The 15829-nt window shown below is 37.8% G+C and overlaps 2 protein-coding genes across 2 annotated transcripts; one reads left to right on the top strand and one right to left on the bottom strand.

Annotated features, from left to right (window-relative positions):
- Positions 1–549: 549 nt before the first annotated feature.
- Positions 550–2211, bottom strand: LOC106349821. Its single transcript, XM_013789789.1, has 2 exons — positions 1941–2211; positions 550–1673 (listed from the first exon to the last, which is right to left on the bottom strand). The coding sequence occupies exons 1-2, from the start codon at positions 2209–2211 to the stop codon at positions 550–552; spliced, it is 1395 nt and encodes a 464-aa protein (XP_013645243.1).
- A 5121-nt stretch (positions 2212–7332) lies between these two features.
- On the top strand, positions 7333–14543 carry LOC106346584 (salicylate/benzoate carboxyl methyltransferase-like). The gene is made up of 5 exons (XM_013785958.3): positions 7333–7445; positions 7613–7715; positions 12965–13363; positions 13466–13726; positions 13986–14543. Exons 1-5 carry the CDS (start codon positions 7408–7410, stop codon positions 14334–14336), a joined length of 1152 nt encoding a protein of 383 aa, XP_013641412.1. The 5' UTR covers positions 7333–7407; the 3' UTR covers positions 14337–14543.
- Positions 14544–15829: the final 1286 nt, after the last annotated feature.

Below are 15829 nucleotides of genomic sequence, written 5' to 3' on the forward strand. Positions count from 1 at the left end.
CCAAGTTTAAAGTTAACGCGGCGTTGGTGCAGGGTCCTTGGGTAATGAGTATTAGTGCCGGCTGGTTCCGGGCCAGGGGGATTAGATGGTTGGCAATCGGAAACCACGTGCGGATTACGGGTCTTCGGGCAAACGGAAACCACGTGCGGATTACGGATCGCCATTGAACCTCCTGTTTATAAAAAAAAAAAAAAAAAAAAAAGAATGCTCGTCAGCACGTACTCTGTTCACACTTATTTAAGATTAGCAGAGAAGAAGCTTCGTCACTGTTAGTTTCTGACCTTCGCACTTTTAATTTTTTTTTTTTTTTTGAAAATTGGCTTTCAAATTAACTGCAAAGAAAAATAAAAACGTTTACAAGCCCGTTGGACTTAAGTTAAAAATACAAACCCACTAAAAAACTCATAGTTTGGAACTGATATATGGCCCGTATTACCAAAATCAAAGTTGGAGTAAACCGAACGACAGTTTGTCTTCTTCTTCCAAAAGACGCAGAAAGAGTTGGGGTGAGGCGGAGATTTCAGAGGGAAGATCGGGACCTGATTTAAATCATGCAAGTCGGATCCAGGACTGTAGTAGTTGGGAAGACAGTCTTGGGTTAGTCACCCGGAAACTCTGAGTTTTGTTTCTAATCTGAAGATCAATAGTTTTGAAGAGAGAGTCGATGGAGCGATAGGTGTTAGAGTACAACCGTGCGTTTCTCTCATTCCAGACCCAATAAATCGTAGATTTCCAAGCTAGGAGGACTAGAAGTCTATGAGGTCTCGATGAACGGTCCATTGGGAGGCTTTTCAGTTGCGTGATGGTGTCTGACCAGGAACGGTTTGGAGTGAGCCCACATCTCCTCGCGCTTATTGCCCATAAGTCGAAGGAGAAGTTACAGTCGAAATAGATGTGATCACGGCTCTCAGAAGCATTGTTACACAGCAAGTAGAGATGTGAGACTGAGATTCCCCAACGGAGCAAGCGGTCTCTCGTCGGGCACCTATCTAAAATCATTAGCCATGTGTGGAAGTTGTGACAAGGGATCCCATAAGAGTTCCAAACCACAGTAGCCCAGTCAACCTCATTCACTGTTCCTCTAAGATAGGTATAGACATCACCAGTTGAGAAGGTGGTGGTGACCCTACTATCAATTTCCCATTCGAAGTAGTCTTTATCTGAAGTTAAATTGACAGTCGTCAAGTGAATCTGAAGTTGGGTTTGTTGCTCTGATCTTGCAGGTGGGAGACGCCAGTTACCGTTCCTATAGAGAGAAGCTACCGTTGCAGATAGTGGGATGCCAAGTCTTGAGCCAGTCAAGTTGAGATAGGTAGCAATGCTTCCAAAAGGCGACCAATTATCAAACCAGAACCGTGCCGACATACCATTCTCCAGTCGAAGCTTGATGAGCGGGAAGACTACATCTTTGAGCTTGAGCAACTTGTTTGCGAGCCAGGAGAAGGAAGCCTTCGGTTTGGTTGTCCAATAGTTGTGTATTGAGCCTTTAAGGATTACCTCTATAAACCATGCAACCCAGATCGAGCCAGACCTGAAAAACAGAAGCCACACAAGTTTCAAACAGCATGCTTTGTTCCATGTTTGGAGGTCCTTTACACCAAGACCACCTTGCTGCTTAGTTAACACGACAGTCTCCCAAGCTACCCTTGCGGTGTTGTGGCTTGTGATATCCCCTTTCCAAAGAAACACACTACATAAAGAGTTTATCCGGTTCACGCAAGCTTTGGGAAGAATGAAAGCCGAGCACCAAAAGGTAGTAATTCCTGCTATCACTGTTTTTATTAGCAGTAGTCTTCCAGCGAAAGATAAGGATTTGACTGACCATGAGGAAAGTCTCTTTTTTATTTGATGGATCAGAGGTTCACAGCTGACAAGGTTTAACTTTCTGGAATTCAAAGGCACCCCTAGGTAGCGAATCGGGAGCTCTCCGCAGATCATACCAGTAGAAGCTTGGATTGTGTCAATGACTTGGTCAGGGAGCCCTGAGGCAAAGAAGCTCGATTTCTGCATACTTATTGTGAGCCCAGACCTTTGCTCAAACTCTTTAAGAACATGCAGCACCTGTTGGACAGATTCGATCGAGCCGTCTATGAAAATGAGGAGATCATCAGCAAATGATAGGTGCGTCATCTTCATCTTCTTACAGTTAGCATGGTATTTGATTTTTTCCTGAACAGCTGCAGAGTTTAGCATAAAAGAGAGGCAGTTCATGGCGATTACAAAAAGATAGGGAGAAAGAGGGTCTCCCTGTCTCAGGCCTCTTTTGCCTTTGAAATAACCGTTGACCGTTCCATTGTAACCAACCATGAAACTTGTTTTGCAGACACAAGCCCTGAGCAAGGTGATGAAATGAGGAGGCAGGTGTAGAGTTTCAAGACAAGTGAAGAGGAAACCCAGGAGAGAGTTTCGAAAGCCTTGGTGATGTCTACTTTGATGGTAATTCTCGGAATTCCTTTGTTCTTATGATAGCCATGAACTAACTCCCCAGCTAGAACAGTATTTTCCACTAGCAAGCGATCTTTCACAAACGCCGTTTGGCAAGGTAGAATTAGGTCTTGCAGGATAGGCTTTAATCTCGCAACCAACATCCTTGAAATCACCTTATAAACTGTGTTTAGACAAGCAATTGGCCTGTAATCTGAAACTTTTGTAGCACCCGGAAACTTTGGTATGAGGGAAAGAATGGTGGCATTAGTTGTGGTAGGAAGGAACCCAGAATGGAAAAAATTTTGTGTTGCAGCCACCACCTCTCGCCCTATAGTTTCCCAACTTGCTTTGTAGAAACCAGAGGTTAATCCGTCAGGCCCAGGAGCTTTATTTGGGTTTAGCTTGAAGAACATTGCTCTTATTGCATCAGCACTTGGTACTGATAACATTAGCTGGGATTGTTGCAGGGAACATCTGAACTGAATGAGATCCGCAAACCAGGAGTGAGGGGACCAGATAGCAGGTCTCAAGTAGTTTGACGGACCTAGAATCGCTTTGAAGTGCTCTACCGCTAGTTCACTCATTTCCATCGGGTCAGTAACCAGGATTCCATTGCTGGACAGGAACGACCGGATAGCATTGTAGCTTTCTCTAACTTGACACATGCGGTGAAAGAAGGTAGTATTGAAATCACCTTCACTTAACCAGTTTATCCGGGATTTCTGCCTGAAGTAACTCTCTTCAATTTGTCTTAGGAACAGCCACTTTTGATGTAGATCACGTTCTTGTTGGAACAGAAGCGGTGTTGGGGATTGAAGAGCTAGTACCTGCGCACATTGAAGCAAACTGTAAGTGTCAGCAACTCTCTCTTGAATTTTAGAATAGTTCTCTCTATTTAAATTTTTTAAGTCACTCTTTATGATTTTCAGTTTCCAACAAAGCTGTGTCAGAGTCGAACAAATGTTTCCGGCCTCAACCCATGCGCGTGAAACCACCTCCAGAAAGTTGGGATGTTTGGTGAGGTAGTTTTGGAATTTGAAGGGTTTAGTTCCAGCTTTAGGTAGGGTAAAAGCGAGGTCTAGCAGGCAAGGCGAGTGATCAGAGAACAACTGAGGTAGGAAGGAGGCAAAAGCCTGAGGATGGGAGGAGATTGTGGGGGAGTTTACAAGGAGACGGTCAAGTTTTTTTCCAATCGGGTAAGAAGGCTGATAGTTGGTCCAGGTATGCGGGGGTCCATTGTATCTCAGGTCAAAAGCCCCACATTGAATGAAGCAGTCTTGCAACTGGTACATAAGGTTGTCAGGAGTGTTTACAGTTGGGGAAGAGTGATCAGCAGGGTGAGTGATTTGGTTAAAATCACCCCCAATGATCCATTGCTTGCTGTCAAGGTTTAGAGAAGCGTGAAGTTGCATCAACTCAACCCAGAGATCCACCCTTTCCTCACTTGTATTAGCCGCTTAGACTGAGGTGAAATAAACTGGTTCTTTGTTTGGGAGAGTGAGCGTACAAGTCATGGATTGTCTACTTTGCTTCACAACTTGCAGTCTGAGCGGATCTTTCCAGATAAGAACGATCCTTCCATCTTCATCAGAGGAATGGTTGGAGACATAATTCCAAGTGTTACAGATTTTGGACATAATGGGAGGCATAGATAGTTCCTTAATATAAGTTTCTAAAAGTGCACCAAAAAGAGGCTTGTGGGTAAGAAGCCAAGAAGAAAAAGGCCGATGCTTATCCGGATCATTTAAACCCCGGACATTCCAAAAAAAGAGTTTGACACTCATCAGATATTGGTAGGAGAGTCACCACCATGAGAGATGGTTTCCCGGTTAGAGCAAAAAGAAGAAAGGTTAAGGTTTAAGTGTTTGGGTGAGGAGGTTTGAGGATCAGAGGGGAAGGGTGGAAGAGGGTGAGGCGGAGGTAAAGAGAGAGGATCAGTAAGGAGTTTGGATGGAGGAGGGTTTACAGGGGGTGGGGTTGAAAGATTAGTAACCACGGTTTTTAAGGTGAGGACTGAAGAGGAGGCTAAGGGAACAAAAGGGTTTGGATTTGAGGTAATGGGAGGGGAAAGGGTAGGGGAGGAACGACATCTTTTGAGGGAAGGTCGAGGAACCGTTTCAGGAGACAAGCAAAGGCTAGTACCGATTTCAGAGACAGAAGGAACATGTAAGTCTACTTGCATTGCAGCAGGAGCAGAAGGGGAGGCAAGAGAATCAGATGGATGGTTGGAAAGGAGGGCAGAGAATTTGTTTCCTAGGACAGGAACATATTTTTGGGTGGGAGTGTTGGGTAGAGGTTTCTTTTTGAAAGGTTGCTTGCGAAGGGTTTGAGGGGGTTGGGATTCTGAGTTAAGAGGTTTCTTTCCCTGAGCTTTTGACTGAGCAGCCGCTGTATCAGGGGGGGAGGGGGTGTGTAGGTGAGACAGTTTCTGATAACATGTCCTAACTCTTTGCAATGACTACAAGTCGGGGGGACCCAAGGGTAGTGAACTAACACCTCAACAACTTCACCACTATCTCTTTCAAACTCCACAATAGATGGTAATGGTTTTGTTAAATCCACTTCAACTTTCACATGGGACAGAGTGAGGCCCACAAGGTTTTTTGTGAATTCGTCAGTTTCTTTTGGTTCTCCAATAAGCCCAGCGACTAAGCTCAATTCTTTTTGATGCCGTAGGTCTAAGGGGACTCCAGTGAGATGGGCCCAGATTTTAATAGCTTTCAACGAAAGAGGGGAGGCTGAGTGTGCTTCTGACCAAGGAGCAGTGTGAAGCATAGTATCTCCTACATACCAAACACACTTATCTAAGATCTTTTGCCTCAGATAGTCACAAGGAATCCTGACAATAGTAGTACGGGTAAGAGGGTTATTGTGGATTTCAAGTCTCTTTCCTTTGCCCCACATATGGTTAAAGACGCTTTGAATTTGATTGTATGATGGAGCTTTGCCATTGTAGTAACAAACGATGAAATCCTTGTGCAGGTCCACACCAATTTGGAAAATCTCATCTGGGATACGCACTCTTGGTCGACCCGCAGGAGTGATAGAAACGGGTGCTAGGCGCTTGAGTGATTTGTCTTCAGAGGCTCTTATTTTCTCCACCAGTGAGGGAGGGGTAACGGTAGGTTGAGAGTGAGGGTGTGTTGAAGGCAGAGTGGTATTAGGAAGAGGGAGAGTGGGTAATGGTTCCAAATTTTTTGGTTTAGGGAGTAAGGGTTGTGAGGATGCCTTGTTAGTTTGAATAGGTGATGAGTGTTGAGGCTGGAGGGTAGTGAAGGTTTTTGATGGATTATTAACTTGAGGTTCTTCAACTGTTTCAGTAACAGTAGTGGTTTCAGATCCAGAAGACACAATGTCTCCAGATTCAGTTTGGTGTTGTGATTTACTAGCAGGAAAGACTCCTGCAGTACAGTTTGTCTGTTGCTGAGTGCAAACAGCAGTAAAGGGAAGGGAAGGGATTTGGGGACCACTCTTACGAGAAGAGCGAGACTTAGATCCAGTTACTGTAGCAGAGGAGAGGGGAGGGAACTGAGCTGGGGATAAAGGGGAGGCTGGGTCAGGGGGGTCAGGCGGGTCAGGGTGAGGAGGGGGAGGCTCACTGGAGGTGAACAACGGAGGGTTGAGGTCGGAAACGATGCCGGGAATCTTCCAAGCAGACTTCATTGGGAGATGGCTCACTTTTAATATTTAATCAGCTCAATGGCATATTCTCGTTCATTTTGATAATTTAAATTCTTGTTGTGTAGATATTTTATTATGAAACTAATTTGACCTGTGAAATGTATCCTACTATTTTGAATAGTGTAGTACTAATTGTATATTTGATCACTTTTTGTCTTTATCAACACAAAAGATTATCGCCAACAATAACAAAATACGAGTTTTTTTGGGTTTCATATTTTTATTTCTTCTCCTTTAAATTAATCACCAGATCTAAAACATTTTTAGTAGTATCATAAAAACATTTCTAATATCTGCTTTGAATTGTTATGTATTCCAGTTTGATCCAAAATACTACTAATAAATAAAAAATCAAATCTCAGTTGAGAGTCAAGAAAATCACAAATACTTCTATTTTAAAAACATGAATGTTCGTCGCTTCGAATATTGATATACAGTATAACCTATAAAAATTAATACTCGATAAATTAATAATCTCTATAAATTAATAAATTTTACCGGTCCCAATTTGGACGGGTTCAAAATTTGACATAATTCGATAAAATAATAAGATAATATTTTTAAAAAATATTTTATGTAAATATATGGTCCTATTAAAATTATAAATTAGTAATCTATATGTATACATATTTTATATAAGTAAGAATCTATTGCTATATTATTTGTTTTATATTCACAATGAAATTATCTCCAATATTTTCTTAACACTTAATATATTTTTGATGAAACTTAGTAATATTATATCTAAAACCATATTTATGTTCTATGCAATATATATTATATACACCAAAAAATATAATAAAATTAATATAAATTTCAAATTTTTAAAAAATAACAATTAATGAAATCAAATATTTTTCTTACCTCAGAATAAATATATCTTAAAATAAAAATCTAAATAAAGAAAATTTTGTAAATTAGTATCTTTATCAATTAATAAAATTTCAAAGTCTCAACATTATTAATTTATAGAGGTTCTATTGTATTAATCATATGTATAATCTTACAAAACGTAAAACGAGAAAGAATATTCTGTAGACTTGGCCTTATTTTCGTGGTGTTTTAAATTAACCAAAGCATCAAATGACATTAATTAATGAGTTTCTTAATTAATTAATCTCTAGGGTAACGACTTTGAGTATACTTTGCGCGTTTCATGTTTTTCTAATGTGGCACCTCTGATCAAGTTCCATCTCTCTATAAATAGAAAGTGTGTGAGGTGCATTCTCAACACACACACACACACCATCTTCTAACAATTCTCATTGAATCTTATTACTAGTAAGTACGATAAACTTAATGGGTTCAAGATTTGTCGATACCATTCCTTCCTTAAGGTTCTTCTCTCTAATTCATTTTAACAACGCTTATATGTGCAGAGTTTAGTTTATTTCCTTTCATTGTTTCATATATATATATATATATATATATATACATATATGCACGGTACTTTTTGTATATGTACCAACAATTCAACAAATATAATAATTGTATCGCCATGCAGCTGTGATGATGATAAGAGTGATGATGAATATGCGTTTGTGAGAGCGCTACGTATGAGTGGTGGAGATGGAGCTAACAGTTACTCTGCCAATTCCCTTCTTCAGGTTTTTCTCAATCACTTCATGATTATCAAATTGTTAAACTTAAAACGTTAACCAACTGATTTTCAAGTTCATAAAATTGACAAATGAATTTAAATCTGCAGTATAAGACCAAAGTTTTGATATGAACGAACATAATCCAAATAGACTATGCAGGAAATAGATCAAAACTTATAAATTACCAACTACTACAACATTTATATATAGAAAACTATAAATTACCAACCAGTACCAATACATATGTGTGTGATTTTGTGCTTAAAGCTAACACACATGATATATCAGATCTGTCTATATATATTGGATTGTCTTTGATGAACACTACTGGAATAGACATTATAAAGAGAATTTTCATATTTTTTTTCCTGATCAAATTCATTTAATCATATGTTTAGTTTGCTTTTCAGAAGTTTCAACTTAAATAGAGGAAAACAAAGTACGTAAAAGATGTTAAATTTTTTTAATGAGATAAGCAAATGCTCGACAGGTATATTTCTTATAATATATATATATATATATATATAGTATTTATGTTAATTAAATATAAACATATTCGACGTATCTTTACCGTGATTGTGTTCGAATCATATCAAGACTTTGTTCTGATACAGTGGATCTAAATTCGTATGTCAATTCATGAACTTGAATTATAAAGAGAACTTTCATAATCTTTTTCTATATCAAATTCATTCAAGTCATATGTCTACTTTGTTTTTTTGTAAACTATGTCTTTGTATTTAAGAAGTTTGACTGAGATAAGACAATGATCGTTAGGTTTTTTTTTTTTTTGGTAAAATCGTTAGGTGTTTTTCACAGATATACCTTATGCCTATATGTTATTAGTCAAATATAAACATGTTCGGCGTATCTTTAACTTGATACAGAATTACTGGGTCAACATAGTCGTCACACTACAAGAAAACATAATCTTAACGAGGGTGGTTTTCCTCGCTAATTCGTCGTAAAAGAGGCTTTACGACGAATTAGCGAGGAAAAGCGTTTGCTCGTTACACGTCTGTCGTAACACATATTTCCTCGCTAATTCGTCGTAACTTAGCGAGGAATATATTTCGTCGTAAAGACGAAATAGGACGATTCGTCGTAAAGACCACGTCAATATTTCACGTAAGGACGTCGCTATAATACCTCGTAAATACCTCGAAAATAGTTCCTCGTAACCTACACGCAAATACCTTGAAAGAGTTTCCTCGCAAAATACACGTAACAACCACGAAATGATTTCCTCGTAAAATGGTCGTAAACTTTTCCTCGTTATTTCCTCGTAAATGATTCCTCGTAAAATACTCGTTAAATGTTTCTCGTCATTTCCTCGTGAGGTTTCCACGTAAAGAGGTCGTACATTGGCTACGAATTTACTTCGTTTTTATTATTTTACAGAATTTAAAAATATAATTAAAAAATAATTAAAATTATTTAATTTAATAATAAATTAAAATTCAAAATAAAAATAAATCAATATGAAAATATTTTATATATAAATAAGTTTTGAATTTATATAATACAACAACCAAAAAAAAAAACTAAGGGTCGTTCATCGCCCGGTAGAATTCATCACTCCTCCTCGTAACATCCGCCTCGTTATGTACGTCGGATGACTCGCCTTGAATGGGATGTTGTTGTCGCATGTTCCTCAACATGGACTCCCATTCCGGATTTGTGGCCGCAATAACGTCCAAGAAGCCCTCGACTCCACCCATACGAGATTTTGTCGCGGTCAACTCGTTACGCAGCTGAGCGGACTCTCTACGCAGCTCAGTGACTTCATCATCCCGTCGCTGACCATAAGACGATGTCGCTCTCGAAACATCGTTGACGGAACCAATACCCAACGTCCGTCCCTTTTTTTTGGGGACAACCTTAAAAACAAAAAATAAATATTGTAAGTAAAAATTTAAAGTTAAATTAAATGAATAATAAAAAATTAATTTTTTTGAAAATTTACCTCCTCGTAAATCTTATCCACTTCAAGTGTGGATAAGGTGACGGGTAATCCGTCGGTAGATTGCTGGGTCAGCTGAGTCTGGCGGTCTTCAACCCGAGCAACTACATCGTTGTAGATTTGCTCGGACTTGCCATCTACAAATACGCCCGCCTTGTTCTTGTGGGTCCTCTCGTAAAGTTCCATAAGAGACGGGAGATGTCCCGTCTCTTTGGCCTAAAAAACATTTAAGAAAGTTAGAATAAATTAATATATATATTAAAAAAATTATTTAATAAAATATTTAATTACCATTTCCAAACGGACACCGGCGTGGGGTTTTTGGCCCGTAGTGTGAAGCATCGGCCCGTTCCCGTGTTCATCGACCGTGTTACGGGAGTTAGAGCAAGCCTGGGCGATTCTAATGGAATCAGGAAGGCGCCAATAACGGATGAGGCCATCCCACACATCCGTGGTGAGCTCAGCGGGTTTGCCACGCTCATACCCCTTCACGATCCAGTCACCCTTCCAGTTGGAGACCGTGTCCAACAAGCGAACTTTCGCTTTCGCGTTAAACTTCTTCCTCACCCTCTCAGTGATCCCCAAGGCCCAATTATATTTTTGTTGTTGGAAAAAATAAATTACCAATTAGTTTTTTAGAAAGTATATATATAAATCATGAAAAAATTAAAATATATATAATTAATTAATAGAAACTTACAGCGTAAATTTTGAACCACGTCTTTCTGACGTAGTGAGGCGTCTTACTCCAGTTTGGATGTGCTATGGAGAAGTAACCCTTGATCGTGTCGGTTACGTCCGATGCAAGACATCCGTCAACCCCCCACCTGGAAAATACAAATTTAAAATATAATTTATTTTTAATGTTATAAAAGAAATTTAAACAAATTAAAAAAAAATTAATGCAACATACCACAACGTTCCGTCCGGTCGGTCTGGGTCGATGACTGGTAAACCTTCTCTGCCTGGCAGACTGAGAATGTCCTCTACAGTGTACTGCGAGTAAGGAGCACTCGGAGGCACCATCAGATCAGGATGAATATGGACAAGCTAATCTCCCATGTGTAGTCCATCCAGACAACATCCCATAGGCAGGGAAATCACTTATGGTCCACAAAAGCATCGCTCGCATCGTAAAATTCGTCTTCGTTGAACAGTCATACGTCCTCACCCCTGTTGACCACAAATCCTTCAACTCTTTTATCAGTGGTTGTAGGAAAACATCCAGGGACCTTTTTGGATGGTTCGGACCAGGTATTAATATGGTCAAGAATAGTAACTCCCGTTGCATGCACATCTCCGGTGGCAGGTTGTATGGAGTAAGAAAGACTGGCCACAATGAATATTGTCTCCCTGACATTCCGAACGGACTAAATCCATTTGTGCATAATCCGAGATACACATTCCGGATATTGCTAGCGAAATCTGGATGTACTTTGTTGAAATGTTTCCAGGCTCTTGCATCTGATGGATGAGCCATCTCACCATCCGTCTGAGTATGCTCGGCATGCCATCTCATCTTTCCAGCAGTCTGCTCTGATTGATACAATCTTTTCAATCTGTCTGTAATTGGTAGGTACCACATCCTTTGGTACGGTACCCTATTACGTCCCCGTCCTTGCGGCTTGAATCGTGGCTTCTTGCAGAATCGACATTCTTCTAGCTTCTCATCATCTCCCCAATAGATCATGCAGTTGTCGATGCAAACATCTATCATCTCCGAAGGCAACCCAAGACTATAAACCAGTTTCTGAATCTCATAATAAGAATCAGCATACACATTGTCTTCCGGCAAATACTCTTTAAACAAGTCCGCCCATTCGTTCATGCAACTTTCAGGTAGATTGTGATCAGTTTTAATATTCATCATTCTAGCAGCTAACGACAATTTAGAGAGACCTTCTCTACAACCACTGTAAAGTGGTTGATTCGCCGCGTTTAACATTTCGTAAAACTTTTTTGCATCTATATTAGGTTCTTCATCTTCATCATGAGCTACGAATGCATCAGCTACCATATCATGAACCCTATCATAATCTACCATCTCCTCCTGATGGTAACTATGTTCATTATGCAAATGATGATCAACCGGTTCTTTTTCCTGAAAATTGCTATTACTACTACTAGCTTCATTCTGATCATAATTAAAACCTTCTCCATGTTGAAACCAGATATAGTAATTTGCCGTGAAATCTCTATTTATTAAATGCTTCCAAACATTTTCACGGTTTGCCAGTTTCGAATTGTTGCATTTCCGACAAGGACAGAACATCTTACCACTTTCTTGGGCGAGCGGTGTTGAATCTGCTTGATGCATAAATGTCTCCAGACCCGCAAGGTATTCTTTCGTCACTCTCCCGTTAGCATCTCTATGCATATACATCCACTTCCGCAACTCGTAAATAGTCCCGGAGCCAGCCATTTTTTTTCTTTCACGTTTTTTGTTGTTGGTGTGTTTAAAATGATGTTCAAACATCCATATTTATAGGAAAATTCGAATCTGGTAGTTGTAATTTTGCTATGAATTTACGACGAAAATTAATTAGGTGGGCAAAAAAAACGTGTAACACCTATGAAGTTGGTGGATTCAAAAATTTCCTCGCTAAATACACGTAAACTATTCCCTCGTAAATACCACGCAAAATTTACGTCGTATTTACGAGGAAATAGTTTTTCCTCGTAAAATACTCGTAAAATTACATCCACTTTACGACGAAACAGTTTTGTCGTTACGTTACGAGGAAATAACGATGACTTTAGTTTTTCACGTAAATTCGTCGTAAATTCGACGCAAATTTACGAGGATTGTTTTTCCTCGTTAATTTTCGTCGTTAAGCATGTGTTTTCTTGTAGTGTCAGTACTAGTGTTAGTGACGGTTTCTTGTCAAGCAAAGTTAAAATAAAATATTAATCAAAAAAAATTAATAAATGATGGCACCTAGGACAAAAAGGTTCTTATAAGGATGAGATTTATCTGGAAGTCATATTTCCCCTTTTTTAACTCTTAAGCTCATATTTGACACACGCACAAAATAATAATGAACAAACAATGTATAAAACAGTAATATAAAAATGAATAAATTATATATGGCCGTCGTCATCATGTAAAGTTGGGTCCCATTTAATGTGATGTATTATATGTCACGGATCGAAATATCATATGGTTTCCAATATATATCTATCACAGTCCATATTTTTTCCTTGATCTTTAAAAACGAATTATCGAAATAATCTCACTTTGGAATAGAGAGAAAAACACTTTTCTAACTAGCATATTTTCTTTGGTTTCTAGAGAAGAGTTTTATCAATGGCCAGACCAGTATTGGTAAGAAACACAGAAGACATGATGATGAACTTGGACTTTCCAGGCTACATCAAAGTTGCTGAACTGGGTTGTTCGTCCGGACAGAACTCATTTGTGGCTATATCTGAGATCATCAACACCGTCAATTTGTTGTGCCAACAATTAAACAAAAACCCACCAGAAATCGATTGTTGTCTGAATGATCTCCCCGAGAATGATTTTAACACGACTTTCAAATTCGTACCTTTCTTCAACAATGAGCTCATGATCACAAACAAATCATCATGTTTCGTCTATGGAGCACCAGGCTCCTTCTACGCTAGGCTCTTCTCTCGCAACAGCCTCCATTTTGTACATTCCTGTTATGCTCTCCATTTTCTCTCTAAGGTACTTAGCAAATTGAAAGACTGTTGTAACGTTTTTACTTGTATATATAAAAACATTGAGTTATTTGATATTTATATGATGTGATTATGTGTTTATATATAGGTTCCTGAAAAGCATGTGAATGATAAGGGAAGTGTGTACATAACAAGTTCAAGTCCTCAAAGTACATACAAAGCTTACTTGAATCAGTTCCAAAAAGACTTCACCCTGTTTCTAAGGTTACGTTCTGAAGAAATTGTCTCTAATGGACGCATGGTTCTCACCTTCATTGGTAGAAACACTCTTAACAGTGATCCATTGTATAGAGATTGTTGTCACTTTTGGACATTACTATCCAAATCTCTCCGTGACCTAGTCTTCGAGGTATATAAAATCAAATTCTTCACGTCTATTCAAACATTTTTAATATGCCCATTTGATTTTATTAAATGTTAAAGAACAAACCAACTAGCTCAAATACAAAGACCAAAATTATTAGGGTTATTTTGTCTTTATTTTAAGTGAACTATATTTTAGCATTGTTTCGGCGTCTTACTAAAATACAAAGACCAAAATTATTAGGGTTATTTTAGTATGTTGAATTTAGACATGGTCCTCATCATATCAATCTTTTTATTAACAGGGCCACGTGAGTGAATCAAAACTGGATGAATTCAACATGCCGTTTTATGATCCAAACGAACAAGAACTCGAAGAAGTGATACGAAACGAAGGCTCTTTTGAAATCAATGACTTAGAGAAACATGTATTCGACCTTGGCCTTAGTAACAACAACAACGAAGAAGATGACTATGAGGCAGGATACAATGAAGCCAATTGTATAAGAGCAGTTACTGAGCCAATGCTCGTTGCCCACTTTGGAGAAGATATCATCGATATTTTATTTGATAGGTATGCACACCATGTGGCCAACCACGCGAGCTGCAGAAACAAAACGAGTGTCACTCTTGTCGTTTCATTGACTAAGAAGTAATTAACTTTTGTGGGTAGTGCTTGTATTTACTGTCTACTATATATTGTTTCTCTTTTCAGTTCATGTATTCCAAGACATGTATTTATGATGCCATTCTTAGTATTGGAAAGTAAATCGCGATTGTACTATGTTGTGTTTTGTTTGATTTTAAGGTCACTTTGATGTAATTAACCTATTAATAATAGCAATCTCAATTAATGTTGAAAAGTTGTGTCCTTCTATAAAAAATGAGATTAATTTTGTATCTTCAACATGCAACCATTGAATGTGTCTGTTCGTTGAAACCTTTTATTAATTTAAAAACTATATCTAAAGATGTATATTTTCGTAATGATATATATTTTTCATCCAAAAATGAATCTTTTCATAATAAAATGTTTTGGTGACACATTGAAACATTGTAACCGTTGGAGACTACAATAAACCTTTGCAATTTTTGGTGAAAAACTGTTGTAATTATTGGTGATTGTACCTTTTATTATTGAATCATTGCAATTTTTGATATTAAACATTGCAACCATTAGCTAACCATTGCAATGTTTCCTTGTCAAACATTGCAACATTTAGTTTTTTTTTTATATATAAAGAATTGTATGCATTGTCAAATCATAAAACAAAAACAAAAAAACCCAGAAAATAACAAAAGTTATAAATAGAATAGGAAAAATAAAATTTCATTGTTTAAAGATCATAAAAAACATTTGCAAATGACACATAATCATGAGAAAGTTTCTTTAGTTTTTTTAAATTTGTCATATATCTAAGAATGTGTCTTTTCATCTTATAATTTGCATATTTTTTAAAAAAAATATCTTTTTTTTCATTTTATATACCTTTTGAAATAATTTTAGAAATTATCCATAGATGTTATAGTAAATCTATTTGTTGGCTGATGTAAGTACTCGGGTATCAATATACTTGTGTACCAATCCTTGAGGCATGGTAAAAATTCACATGACAACCCTAAGCACATTGCAGATGTGAAACAAGATCTCATGTTGATCGAGAATCAACTTCCCTGTTTCATTTTCAAAATGTAGTCGGTTTATATAAAGAGAAATTGAATATAGCGGGGACAGTTAAATAATTCATCCTGCAGTTCTTTCCCCCAAAGATAAAAAAGAAGAAACACACTTCAGGCATTTCACAGACATGTTTCGGTGCATTTATGAGGAATTTCTTCAAGAAACTCCAAATATAAACGACTTGAATGGCGAAGCTATCAGGGAGAACCTATCTCGTGCAGGATTGATATTCAAGTTATTGCACCTTTTATTGCCTCTTCTTTTTAAGTCTTGTTTTCTATATTTATTTTTTTTTCTTTCTGTAAAGCTTTACTTTAGCATCATGAACGAGAGTCATTAGGCAGTTCTTAGAATTAATTAATAGATATACAAAAAAATGTTAAGGGATGTGTCTTTTCATCTTAAAAATTTATTAGTTTTCGAAAAAATTAAAGATGCATCTTTTCACAGTGATGTACTTTGGTTATA

This window comes from Brassica napus, chromosome C3, assembly GCF_020379485.1.
Source record: "Brassica napus cultivar Da-Ae chromosome C3, Da-Ae, whole genome shotgun sequence".
Lineage (NCBI taxonomy): Eukaryota > Viridiplantae > Streptophyta > Magnoliopsida > Brassicales > Brassicaceae > Brassica > Brassica napus.